This window comes from Garra rufa, chromosome 8, assembly GCF_049309525.1.
Source record: "Garra rufa chromosome 8, GarRuf1.0, whole genome shotgun sequence".
Taxonomy (NCBI): Eukaryota; Metazoa; Chordata; class Actinopteri; order Cypriniformes; family Cyprinidae; genus Garra; species Garra rufa.
In genome coordinates this window covers 36564377-36578947 of record NC_133368.1, presented here as the reverse complement: position 1 = coordinate 36578947, position 14571 = coordinate 36564377, and the positions used below count along the sequence as shown (strand labels likewise).

Below are 14571 nucleotides of genomic sequence, written 5' to 3'. Positions count from 1 at the left end.
GAACAGCCCTAATTACATCACTTACAGAAATATTAGCTTCTATGACAAAAACGTGACAATTCATGAAATGTGGTGCGTAGGCTAAAAGGTGGGAGAGCAAATAAAAGTCATTTTTTATTATTTAATTAATTGATTACCGATATGGATCGCTGCACTCTATTGTGTTCTATTTGTTTTAAATGAAATAAAAATTGTAATAAATAAAAATGCATTAAAAAAAACACATGAAAAACATGCGCATGCGCATTGCTGCTGTTGCGTGATGCTAGCAGTCGCTCACATGACGGTGATGTTTCCTGCTGCGGTTACGAGAAACTAAACAAATCTGACCTAGTGCGTTTATCAGATGTAGATTTGGCACAGCGGTATCTCAAACAGGTCGTATACGTCTGCATTATAACGACAGTTATCCGAAGAGTCCGTTTGAAGGCGCAATTTTTGCACAGCCTGGCATAATCTGTTATTGTATCGAGTGTGTTTTGATCCACTTTTGGCAAGAAACATGATCCCCATCATCCGCAAACAAAACATGCCCTCCGGAGCAATTTTTAGCCTGCTGTTAGGTAAGTGTGATTTCAATATAGCTGGGGTGCAGGACTATTTGGTCTGGTTATATTTTGGTTAATTCATTAATAATGAGAAACGGTCCAGTCCATATATATAAGGAGGACGCTGTAGTGTTTTTCTAATTTGTTTTAATTTAATGTTTCTTTCCGATGTCTTTTTTAAATAATAATCTTTATTCTTTGAAAACCATGGCCTAAGTATGAATGCTGTGTAAGAAAAGCTGATTATTTCTTATTTGGAAGGAAATATATTTAGCATATTTATAGATATGACTCGTAAGCCTGCTGTTTTACTGATAATCAATACCATATCCATGTTTTCAATACCATCTTATACATTTTTAAAGGTACACACGCATATTATTTTTTAATAAAAGTAAGAAATGAAATGATTATGTAAGCTACAAGTAAAAGTAAGGCTCAGTTTATATATAAAATGCTATAAAATATATTGTTATACGTAAAGGGTCGCCTCCTTATGGGTGCCAACATATTGCCATGTCATGCAATTTGATAAGATAAGATACTTCATCTAATAATTATGACAATAACAAAATATACAAAAAAAGTTTGGTAAAGCAGCGTTTAATAAACGTACACCATGCATCCATGTTAATAGGTTTGAGTACAATGTCTAAAACCACTTATAATATTTGAATGAATAAGCATAGTGCATCAAAAACTTGTATAGTGCATATTTAAAGGATTAGTTCATTTCTAGAATGAACATTTCCCGATAATTTACTCACCCCTGTGTCATCTAATTTATTATTTAAAATAAATTTTCTCAATATAATGGACTTAAATGGTAGCCAATGGGTTGAAGGTCCAAACTGCAGTTTCAATGCAGCTTCAAAGAGCTCTTCATGATCCCAACCGCTTAATAAAGGTCTTATCTAGCAAAACAATCTGTAACTTTTCTTAAAAAAAAAAAAATTATATACTTTTTAACCACAAATGCCTAAAAAAAGCTAAGAGCTCGTATGTGTATGTGCGTCTTCACGCATTGAACAATCACGTTGGAAAAGTCACGCATGGTTAGTTTTTCGTTGTGAACTTCGATTTAAATAGCTAAGGGCAGGGCTAGCTTCAAAATTGTCAGACATCGTTGTTTTACCTTTTTTGTAAAGGAAGTTTGACTTTCTTTGCACGTTTGCTTTGTAAACACTGGGTCAGTAGGCCTACTTGTGCATATGTCACACGTGTGTGATTACGTAATATGTGAGGTTGAGCACTTGTGAGTAAAAAGCATATAAATTTGTGTTTTTCTTAGAAAATTACAGATCTTTGGGCTAGGTAAAACCCTTATTCAACGGCTGGGATCGCGTAGAGCTCTTTAAAACTGCATTGAAACTGCAATTTGGAGTCCACTGAAGTCCACTTTATGGAGAAAATGTTTTCCTCATTAACCTTAATTTCTTGATAATTTCTCAATAATCTTGGATGACATGAGGATGAGTAAATTATCAGGAAATTTTCATTCTGGAAGTGAAATTCTCCTTTAACCCCAACTGGTGCTACAACTAATCTAGAGCCTTTAAAAAATAATGTTGTTACCATTACAGCTCTCACTATACATCAGACTTTGACTGCTGATGTTCCGCCCTCTGTGGTCGCCCCTGAAACCAGCTCTCCTCCAGCTTCTCCTGCAACCCCCGGACCCCCTGAGAGAGGCAACTACAATGTCACCAATGCCAGTGACGCTGTCTGTCTTTTGGCACGGATGGGACTGCAACTCAACATTAGCTTTATTTCGAGCTCTCATGGCAAGGTACTTGCACATATAACTAACTTGAATTGGACAAAAGTGGTTTAAAATATTCTGCTAAATATCTCCTTTTCTGTTCAGTGGGTAAACAAACTAAAACGTAGTACATGAGTAGACAATCACACAAATTTTTTTCCCATCAAATTTTCCATTAATCTTTCAGTCTTAGCTTGTTATGCACCTGAGATGACACAGAAAAAGGACCTGTACAGTTGAGGTCAAACGTTTACATACACCTTGCAGAATCTGCAAAATGTTAATTGTTTTACCAAAAAAAGAGATCATACAAAAATTCTGAAAAACCAAAGAATTTGTGGGACCTGAAGGATTTTTCTGAAGAACAGCAAGCAGTTTAACTGTTCAGGACAAACAAGGAACTCATGAACAACTATCACTAAACAAAAAAACACAGCAGTGGATCATTCAGGGAACAACACAGTAAGAATCAAGTGTATGCAAACTTTTGAACGGGATCATTTTTAACTATTATTTTTTTCTTGTGGAATATATACAGAACAGGCCAAAAGTTTGGACACTCCTTCTCATTCAGGTGTGTCCAAACTTTTGGTCTGTACTGTAGATATGAATTCAACTGAAAAAACTTGTGAAAAAATATCTTTCAGGTGGTCAAATAGCAAATAGCAAATAGTGGAGCTCTGCAGCCACCTACTGGTGAAAGTTATTTGTAGTTTTTTGTACTGGATTTTCCAAAAGATGGGCAAAAATCTTACACTAAACCATGTGAAATTATCCATGTTATCCCCATGAATTAAAGTTAGAAATGCGGGTCTTTTATAAAGTGAATTTTACATAAAAAATCAGTTTTTGTATAAAAACCCATTAAAAAATATTTATTTCTTAATTTATATATATATTTAAAAAAATCACTAACCCACTGAAAACTGCACAAATGTAGAGTAAAAACTTTAATATACAGGAAAATATACAGTACAGACCGAAAGTTTGGACACACCTTCATTTGAATGAGAAGGTGTGTCCAAACTTTTGGTCTGTACTGTATGTAAACTTCTTTTATGTGAAATCTTATTCAGGTCAGTACTAAATAAAAAAATACCATGCATTTTGTATGATCCCTCTTATTTTGGTATAATAATTCAGATTTTGCAAGGTGTATGTAAACGTTTGACTTCAACTGTATGCTTTATCTCAATGACAAATACCATTTATATTGCTATTGTTAAAATACCTTGGGTTGTTATGTAAATAAAGGGATTTCCTGGGATAAAGACATTTGTATGTTCATTTCATGAGTTAAGTAATTCAAAATAATGAAGGTTTAATTCTCATTTGTAAATGTAGTCTAAATGTTTAACATGCCTTGCTTTTCAGACAGTCCAGGAAGTCTTGAACCTGCATCCAAACCTGGTCACATTTTTTGGATCCTGCGATCCGGACAGTGCAACTCTTATACTCACTGAGGACAACATTACTCTGACTTTCAGCTTTTCTTTGGTAAGTTTAGTATCTCCTCCTATTATGTCCCCGAATGCCCGCTGAAGTTATCCAGACCCTGTTGGCGTCATCATAACATATAAAATATGCTTGTTTCCTTTTCAGAATTCCACATCAAACAAGTATCATCTCAGTGGGTTGGAGCTGTCAGCTGCATTGCCTGATATGGCTAGTAAGTCAGTCTAGTAAGTTATGGCTACCATTAGTTTAGTTTTTAGTTCTCTGAAAAACTAAGCAAATTCCTTTTTTCCCACATAGAGCGCCTTGTTTTTAGGAACACCTCTCTGAACTACATGGTGGGAACCCTGGGGCACTCTTACATGTGTCAGAAGGAGAAGACCTTAAGCGTTACACAAGATTTCTCTCTCAACACCTTTCAGCTTCAAGTACAACCTTTTGGCGTCAATGGAGATTTTGCATCAGGTATTTTTTTCTTTTTTTTTCTCTCTTTTACCTTTCTCAGTTTTGTCCTTGAATTCTTCAAGAAATGTTCTGCATTCAACACAAATTAAGATTAATCAGCAGCAAATTCTTAGTTCAAGTCAAGTCGAGCTTTATTGTCATTCCGCTACATGTGTGGACATACATAACAATGTGAAATCATAACAATGTGAAGTTGTCATAACAATGTAAAGCCGATAAACCCAGTAGCTTTTGCATTTTCGTTCACTCCAATAAAAATGACAAACACACAAGAAAATTACTAGAGCTTAAACTAAAAAAAAAACAAAAAACACTTAAACTATAATACTCAAAATTAAATCTATACTATTCATATTTTGGCCTTTTTTTGCTAAATAAAATATACACTACCAATCAAAAGTTTTAGAAAAGTACCATTTGTGATGTTTTTTTAAAGAAGTCTCTTCTGCTCACCAAGCCTGCATTTATTTGATCTAAAGTACAGCAAAAACAGTAACAATTCGAAATATGTTTGCTATTTAAAATAACTGATTTCTATTTGAATATATTTTAAAATTTAATTTATTCCTGTGATTTAAAAAAAAAAAAAAATTTTTGCGTCAGTACTCCAGTCACGTGATCCTTTTGAAATCATTCTAATATTCTAATTTGCTGCTCAAAAAACATTTATTATTATTATTATTATTATTATGTTGAAAGCAGCTGAGTAGATTTTTTCAGGTTTCTTTGATGAATAGAAAGTTCAGAAGAACAGCATTTATCTGACTTTGTAATTTATCTGAAACTTTTTTAACATCATAAATGTCTTTACCATCACTTTTTTTTTATCAATTTAAAGCATCCTTGCTTTATAAAAGTATGAATTTCTAAAATGTATTATCCCCCCCAAAAAAATCAGTTTTGAATGGTATATGTTACAAAAGCTTTTTGTTTCAGATAAATGCTGATCTTTGGATCTTTCTATTCATCACAGAATCTTGAAAAAAATTACTCAACTGTTTGAAATATAATATTTATGAAAAAAAATTCTTGAACAGCAAATCAGCATATTATTATGATTTCTGAAGGATCATGTGACACTGAAAACTTAAGTAATGATGCTGAAAATGTAGCTTTGATCACAGGAATAAATTACAAAATACATTAAAATATATTAAAATACAATACAATACGTTTTAATAGTAAAAATATTTAAAAATTGTACTGATTTCGCTTCGGATCAAATAAATGCAGGCTTGGTGAGCAGAAGAGAATTCTTTAAAAAACATAAAATCTTACTGTTCAAAAACTTTTGACTGGTAATGTGTATATATCAAAAGCTTAAACTAATATTGCTTTAAAACACAACATTTCAGCATGATAGATGATAATCAAAATCAAATGTTTTTTGGCAGAATATCTGAAGTACAAGCTGTACTATAATAAGGCACTGCCCTATTTTAGAAAAGGGGGCGGGAAGCAGCAGCTCATTTACATTTAAAGAGCCATGCACGAAAAAAGCGTGTTTCTACTTCCACTCAAAATAGCCATTTTCAAAATGATATGTGGGGTATTTAAAGCTGCAACTTCACAGACACATTCTGGGGACACCTGACACTTATATTAAATCTAGTAAAAAGAAGCATGAGTCAATTTTAACTTTGTCTCATTTTTTTCCTCACCATCTCTCCTCTCGCTTTGTCTCTTTTTCTAGCTGAGGAGTGTGAGCTAGATGAGGACGACATGTTGATTCCCATTATTGTGGGTGCTGCGTTGGCTGTTCTAGTGCTCATCGTGATCCTGGCCTACCTTATTGGCAGGAACAGAAGTCATGCAGGCTACCAGACCATCTAACCTCATGTAATCTTCAAGCCAGGATGTGTAGGCACCACTGATTTCTGCTCTTATCCGGACTCAACAACACGACTACAACTGCAGCTGCCTAGTTTTTAACCTGCCCTGCCCTCTGCTGGTGTCTCACCCTGCCACCATTTAGGTGGACCTGCGCTTCCTGGACTTTCTGTTGTATTATGTTAAACATAGTATAATTAATGCATACTTAAAGGGTGCAGGGCAAAATCAAAAATGTGTTTGAGGCTGTAGGTCATTCTACGGTATTGTTTCCAGGAACCAGATTATGCTTATCTAGAGGAACGCCTGGTGTTTGTTGTCATTTAGGCTTAATCTGGGTTAGACAGCGTATGATCTGTTTGGTACCTCATATTCTTAACCTCATGCGTTTATTTATATAAATATGAGGATATAGGGAAAACTGATGATGTTGTTACTGTTACATGCTCTGTCTAAAAGGGACTACATATTTAACACTACATCCTACCGTTTGTGATTTGTCAAGTTCTCATTTGGGGTTGAACATTACAAGACAGGTCAGCTTTTGAGATTCATGGAATTGGAGAATAATAATTCATTTACTATTTTTAACAAAGCCTTGCATAACAGTGTTGAGTCAGTTTTATTGTGGAGAAATTCCACTTCTAGCATGGATCTCGATCATGGATACAAATAAATATCCACTTTCTATAGTAGAATACCCTTCTGTATCACTACATAGCTCTGTTTTCCTCATACTACGTATCAAAACTATATAGCCTGCTTGCTTCCATTTAGCATCGTATTTGCACTCATTCAGAAATGTTAAAAGGGAAATTCTGTTAGAGTAAGGAAATATTATGGTTTTGCACTACTGGATGGACAAAGGGTACGATTTACACTAACACAACAGGAAGTTCTAAATAACTTGAAGTAGGTTTAGACTATTATTGACACAGGTCAATGGTTAACTGTTACAAACACAAGGAGTGCACTGAGTTAAACGCGCTTTATCATATGGAAGATGAATCTCTCCTTTCTGATGCGCCTTCATATGGATTGACTGCATAAATGGAGTTGTTGTGGATTTTGAAGTGTTGCCTTGATTGCTATGAAGTTCATGTTTTAAGGGAATGCAATTCTAAGTTTCTAAATAAAGTGGAAAATAAAAGACAAGAAAATGAGTTTGCTTGCTAAATATCTTTTAGTTAAACTTTTCATTTCATCAACAGTAAATGTAAGTTAGTAACACAACAATGCAATAGGAAATGTAAAAAAAATCTCTTAAAGCAACCATTCACCTAAAAATGAGTAAATTCTGTCATTTACTCACTTTCAAAATATGAACTTTTCTGTTTCAAAAAAAGAGAAAATCGTACAGATTAGGAATTATATGCTTCCAGTAAATGATTAATTTTGGGGGCAAACTACTGTTCAAAAATTTGGGGTCAGTACATAAAAAAAAAAAAAAAAAAACTTTTATTCAGCAAGAATACGTTAAATTGATCAAAAGTGTCAGTGAAGACACTTCTGCTCATTCAAGAGTATGTATTACGGTATCTGCAAAATAATACTATTATGCAGCATAAATGTTCTCAACATTTATTAGATTAAATTCTGAAGGATCATGTAACTCTAAAGACCGGAGTAATGGACATCTTTAAACATTTCTATATAAATAGAAATCAGTTTTAAAATTGTAAACGACACTTAATATTGCCGTTTTGCAGTTTTTTTTTAATCAAATAAATTCAGGCTTGGTAAGCATTAAAGACATTTTTAAAAACATAATTTTTTTTAATAAAAAATCTAACTCCAAAATTATGAATGGTAGTATAACCCTGTAATTAAAAAAAAACATTTAAAATACTAACATTACCAGTCAAAAGTTTTTGAACAGTAAGAATTTTAATGTTTTTTTGTCTTCTGCTCACTAAGCCTGCATTTATTTGATCTAAATTCTGAAATATTTTTAGTATTTAAAATAACTGTTTTTAATTTGAACATATTTAAAAAAGTCATTTATTCCTGTTATTTCAAAGCCGAATTTTTAGTGTCATTATTCCAGTCCCATGATCCTTCAGAAATCATTCTAATATTCTGATTTGCTGCTCAAAAACACATTATTATTATTATGTTGAAAACAAACGAGTATTTTTTTTTAGGTTTCTTTGATGAATAAAAAGTTCAGAAGAGCAGCATTTATCTAAAATAGAAATCTTTTTGACTCCAAGCTTTTGAATGGTATAGTGTATAATGTTACAAATGCTTTTTATTTCAGATAAATGCTGATCTTTGGATCTTTCTGTTCATCAAAGAATCCTGAAAATAATTTACTCAACTAAAATATTGATAATAATAAGAAGAATAAATGTTTCTTGAACAGCAAATCAGCATATTAGAATGATTTCTGGATCATGTGACACCAAAGACAGGAATAAGTTGCATTTTAAAATATATACAAATACAAAACGGTTATTTTAAATAGTATAAATATTTCAGAATTTTACTTTTGTTGCTGTACTTTGGATCAAAGAAATGCAGGCTTGGTGAGCAGAAGAGACTTATTTAAAGGGGTCATCCGATGCCCATTTTCCACAAGTTAATATGATGCTTTAGGGGCCTTAATGAAAAGTTTGTAATATACTTTGATTAAAAATTCTCTAAGGTAGTGTAAAAAAACACTCATTTTACCTGGTAAAAAATGCCTCTGATCTCAGCAAGCGGTACCAGTACCTGGCCCTTTAAATTTTATGAACCTCTGCTCACCCCGCCCCTCAGTTCTGTGGGGCGTGTCATTACATAGCACACGGGGTGTTGCCTAGACAACAGTTGGGGGTATAGTTGTATAGTTTGGGGGAAAATGGCACTTGGGGGGCTTTGAAGACACTGTTCAACCCCATCCATTCAAAATTTCACTTTGATTTATCTTTATATGTAACGTTACTGGCAGGGTAGAGTACTGAGAGAGATACGAATGCGATGTGTTTACTGTGTTTACTGTGGTAAAAAGACGAACGCGGTGTGTTTACTGTGGTATAGAGCTGAACGCGGTGTGTTTACTGTGGTAAAGAGACTAACGCGGTGTGTTTACTGTGGTAAAGAGACTAACGCGGTGTGTTTACTGAGGCATAACTGATTTAACAAGAGCAAAAAAGTGATCGGTTAACATAACTTACCCCGTCCTTATATTGAAATACATAAATGTGAGTGTTATAGTCTTTACTCATGTGCAGTTGCGGGCTGTAAACACGTTTGCAGGTATTGCGTTAAGGTTACATCTTAATTATTAACAGACACCGTTTTAAACCATCTAGCCTTACAAAGCTAAGCTTTATACTGACCCTCGTTTATAAAGCAGTATGGTGAGAAATGATTCACGTAAACATGAACCCACTTAGATAGATCGGCGGTCACATTCCCTCAGTGCTGTCAGTTTACACTCGAGGCGGGTCTATGCTAAAACACTGCTGTCTATCAACTATCGCAGGAGCGGCCTCTGTCGGTGTTACGCCAGAACCACAGGCATCTGAGAACGGCTCGATATGAGAAGGGGCAGATTATTTTACTAAATTAAAAGAAAACTACTGGGCGGATCTTTGTCGTTCTAGGGTGGTTGTGTACACACACTCCCAACACACATTTCAGTTCAAACAGCTTGTAAAAGTGCATGTGGCACCGGATGACCCCTTTAAAAAACAAATATCTTACAGTTTAAAAACTTTTGATTGATAGTGTACAGTTGCTTAGTAAGTAATAGATTCTCATGTCGCATGCTATCAGAACTGTATGTTCATGTTCATCATTTAGGCTTTTAGGCAGAAGCAATGCGATTCCTACACATCGTCCTGAGTTTAGTAATTGTTGCTGTAGAGAGACCTCCTGGTTCCATGAAGATTTTCTGGAGATAGATGGCAAATACACATTTTTCAGAACAAACACATGATTATAAATAGGTTTGTGAGTATTAATTTAGTTAGTGAATTAACACCACCACAGAATTGACCTGCATGAATGTATGGCAGTCCTCTACGTACTCCCCATGAGTGATTCGTTTAAAGCATTCGCAAATTTCTGGGAGACTCTGTGCCTGTGAGATGAGGTTCTGGTGGTGACGAATCAGCGTCAAAGCCACACGGAACAGAATCTTGGATCCCTCGTAAAACAGGCAGTCCCATATTCTCATCACTGTCTGAGAAAAACAAACGGCTGCCAATCATTACATTCAGTACTGGACTAACAAACTCTACTCATGCCACATAAAGCGGCTAATGATTTCAAAACTGTTGAATGACTGCAAAGTTTGCCACTGAACTTTTTTTCCCAAAATACAACCTTTTAATACATCCTCACCTCTACAGGAAGTATGTCAACGAATAGGCAGATGAACCAGCGCGAGACCACCAGGGTCCACATTACATCATGCCGATTCATGACCTGCCAGACAGCAGGAACCTTCATCCTGACAAGCTCTCCAAGCACCTCTTGATCCATTTTAAGCCCCAGCATAGTTGGTGTGTAATAGTCTAGATTAACAGAAAACATATGATACAGAATGTATTCATGATGAATTCATATTTTCCGATCAGGGCTATTTATAATTTAAACAAGTTATTCAGATGTCTTCACAAAGGGTGGACTGCAGCTGGAGTCAGTGCTTCAAGAACCACTACGCACAGACGAATGCAAGACATGGGTTTCAGCAGCCACTCTTAAACAACAGACAGCGTCAGAAGCATCTTGCCTGGGCTAAAGACAAAAAGTACTGAACTGCTGCTGAGTGGTCCAAAGTTATGTTCTCTGATGAAAGTAAATTTTGCATTTCCTTTGGAAATCAGGGTCCCAGAGTCTGGAGGAAGAGAGGAGAGGCACAGAATCCACGTTGCTTGAGGTCCAGTGTAAAGTTTCCACAGTCAGTGATGGTTTGGGGTGCCATGTCATCTGCTGGTGTTGGTCCACTGTGTTTTCTGAGGTCCAAGGTCAACGCAGCTGTATACCAGGACGTTTTAGAGCACTTCATGCTTCCTGCTGCTGACCAACTTTATGGAGATGCAGATTTCATTTTCCAACAGGACTTAGCACCTGCACACAGTGCCAAAGCTAAAGACCATGGTATCCCTGTTCCTAATTGGCCAGCAAACTCACCTGACCTTAACCCCATAGAAAATCTAAGGGGTTTTGTGAAGAGGAAGATGTAATATGCCAGACCCAACAATGCAGAAGAGCTGAAGGCCACTATCAGAGCAACCTGGGCTCTCATAACACCTGAGCAGTGCCACAGAATGATCGACTCCATGCATTGCTGCAGTAATTCAGGCAAAAGGAGCCCCAACTAAGTATTGAGTGCTGTACATGCTCATACTTTTCATGTTCATACTTTTCAGTTGGCCAAGATTTCTAAAAATCCATTCTTTGTATTAGTGTTAAGAAATATTCTGAATACTGAATTGGGGTTTTCATTAGTTGTCAGTTATAATCATCAAAATTAAAAGAAATAAACACTTGAAATATATCAGTCTGTGTGGAATGAATGCATACATTATACAAGTTTCACTTCTTGAATGGAATTAGTGAAATAAATCTGCTTTTTGAAGATATTCTAATTATATGACCAGCACCTGTATGTGGTGGGCTGATTTGAGAACTTCAAAACAATCACTAACTTAGCAGAGCATTCATTACATTGACATTACAGTTAATAAATATGAAATTGTTGTGATAAAGAAATAATTATCATCATTTACTCATTCTCAAGTCGTTTCAAACTTGTGTGACTTTCATTTTTGTTCAGAACACCTGCATTAGTAACCAAACAGTTTTGGCGACTATTGACTTTCTCCATATACAAATGGAGCTAATTCTCAAATATTTTGCCATAAAGGTTTGGTGACATGAGGGTGAGTAAATGATGAAAGAATTAACATTTTTAGGGGGAATTATCCCTTTAACTCCCTTTAATGAAAATTCTGTCAATAATTATCCTCATATCGTTCCAAACCCATAAGACCTTCATTCATCTTCGGAACACAAATTAAGATATTTTTGATGAAATCCGAGAGCTCTCTGACCCTCCATAGACAGCAAGGGTCCTACCACATTAAAGGTCCAGACAGGTACCAAGAATATCAAAATAATAGTCCATGTGACATCAGTGGTTCAACCCTACTTTTAAGAAGTTATGAGAATACTTCAGAGAGCTGTGTTCCAAAGATGAACAAAGGTCTTACATGTTTGGAACGACATGAGGGTGAGTACTTATTGACAGAATTTTCATATTTGGGTTAACTATTTCTTTAAGCCCAAATTGCCTACAGCACTAGGCTAAAACAACAGCTAAATGGCTATTTGGCTATTGGTTAATATTACGTGCCCCGCCCACAAGGTCAAGATGATGTCATCCGAACAAGAAAGTTGTTTCAAGTTGTTTAAACAGTCTATTACATTTTGATTAATGAAATAAATAACCTGCATAATGATTTGAAGAAGATCTATTTAGTGGGTAAAAGTAACCAACCTGGTAAGATCTTGCCAAGTAAAGCATCCATTAACCAGAAAGACTTCTCCTCATCTTTGGTGATGATGAGGAGGTATCCAGCAATGAAGTTCATTCCCTAAAAAGGCAACAAGGGATACATTTCAGCAGCCTACTGTTTTGAATTCAGACAGGTACAACAGGTTCATTATATTGACAGAGTAAACAACACAAAATTACAGCAGCTTAAAAGTCTTGTACTTCCGTACTCTGTATAATTGACTGTTCTCGACTATATACACAACAATAGTTTCAGATTTTCATCTACAGTAGGAACTTCAATACATCCTGGATTCAAGTGACACTTCAGTGACCAAAGGACAAGTGTACATGACAGTAGTACCTGACAGTAACCAACATCCTTATTGTGGTGTCCATAAGCCAGAAGTACATTAAACAGGGCTTTTTGTAAACATGGCTGGGAGGAGGCACGGAACTGAATGTTGTCAGGGAAGGTTCTGTGCATATCTAAAAAGAAAATTGATTCTCAGAAATATTTTGTTTCCCATATGTTTCCCAGATTTTCAATAAATTAATAAATTCATGACTTACCAGCATGTATAACTTCTTCTATTTTAGGGTCATGCTCAGCCTTTAATAGAGAATGATAGTAGCCAGGATTTCTGTCCAACTGGTCCTGAGCTCCACTACTTGCCATCCAGATCTGAGTGCGATGTTCACATGGAACCCCTTTCCTCACATAACGCTTCACTGAAAGAAAATTTAACACATTCTTCATCCTTTAAGCTATGCGTCAATTCAGTTAAATAATAAAATAGATTGATTGCCTACCTTTTACATTTTTCTCCACTTTTACAGTGCCCTGCAAAAGCTTCGACCACTTCTTTGACCTTCTAGTGACAACAGCTAAATGCTTAGATATTAGTTCCTCATAGGATTCATAGTTGAAATCTTCTGATCTCTCAAATCCATACTGGTCCACCCTACAGACACATTTAAAAACACTGTTAAAGAATAACCCACATTTTAATGGAAATACCATTAAATTACAAAGCTAAAATAAGACGAGTTCATCATTATTTTCTTTAAATGAATTGTTTGAGAGCTCATAATATTATTGACACTGACGCAAACATCACCTGACGCACAGGTGTTTTAGACCATCTCGTGTCGACTGTTCCACTATCCACAATATAACGATTTGTATTTTATAAGTAGGTTAACATCACTTCATATTAGTAATATAAAGCCATTCGTACCTCTCGCAGTCGTCGCTGTCTGAACTGACGGAATATTCCGTGCTTTGATCATTAAAGTGATTCTCCATGTAGAGTTACGTGCGTCTCTTCCAGCGGACACTATACTGAGCTCAGCTGTTAATAGAAACTCCTCCCCTACACTAAAACCTGTCGTATGCACAGGTTATTCATTTTTACCATGAGTATTACCTGTTTCATTTTATAGCGTGAAGCTGTATAATTAAGTATATTTTAACTTTACGTTTAGAGCGTTTTAAATATTCGTTTTGAGTGTTAATATTACAACTTAGGACATTAGGTTCTAAATAAATGATGCTGTTCATTTGATCTATTGTAAGCCAGCAGTTGATTGGATGGTTGAAGCTAAAATTTATTAAACACTTAAACCCCACTTTATTATTTATTTATGTATTGAACCAATATTTAAAATTTGGTTTTACTTTCAACTACAGTAACCAACTGCTATTGATTGTGTATAATTACTATGAAACTGGATCCAAAATAGCCCAAACATATCTGAAACATCTGACTAAATGTGTTTTCGGTGCGTAGGTCTAATATTATTATTTCGGTATTCATTCAGAAAGTTTTTATTTTCTCGTTATAATATAGTTTTTCAAAATTCATGTTTAGAATTAAAATAAATGAAAAGCACTGAAATTGTATGATTTGTTTGTAAAAAATAATTAGCATACACTACCAGTCAAAAGTTTTTGAACAGTAAGATTCTTTATGTTTTTTTTAAAGAAGTCTCTTAATTCTTTTCACCAAGTGTGCATT

The 14571-nt window shown here is 35.1% G+C and overlaps 2 protein-coding genes across 2 annotated transcripts; one reads left to right on the top strand and one right to left on the bottom strand.

Moving 5' to 3' along the window:
- The first annotated feature begins 273 nt into the window (after window positions 1–273).
- lamp1b (lysosomal associated membrane protein 1b) lies at window positions 274–7234 on the top strand. The gene is made up of 6 exons (XM_073845607.1): window positions 274–563; window positions 2132–2337; window positions 3685–3807; window positions 3913–3979; window positions 4066–4230; window positions 5924–7234. Exons 1-6 carry the CDS (start codon window positions 503–505, stop codon window positions 6061–6063), a joined length of 762 nt encoding a protein of 253 aa, XP_073701708.1. The 5' UTR covers window positions 274–502; the 3' UTR covers window positions 6064–7234.
- A 409-nt stretch (window positions 7235–7643) lies between these two features.
- Window positions 7644–13889, bottom strand: grtp1b (growth hormone regulated TBC protein 1b). Its single transcript, XM_073845606.1, has 8 exons — window positions 13792–13889; window positions 13364–13515; window positions 13124–13282; window positions 12915–13039; window positions 12554–12650; window positions 10393–10565; window positions 10046–10231; window positions 7644–9940 (listed from the first exon to the last, which is right to left on the bottom strand). Exons 1-8 carry the CDS (start codon window positions 13857–13859, stop codon window positions 9854–9856), a joined length of 1047 nt encoding a protein of 348 aa, XP_073701707.1. The 5' UTR covers window positions 13860–13889; the 3' UTR covers window positions 7644–9853.
- Between the last annotated feature and the right edge of the window lie 682 nt (window positions 13890–14571).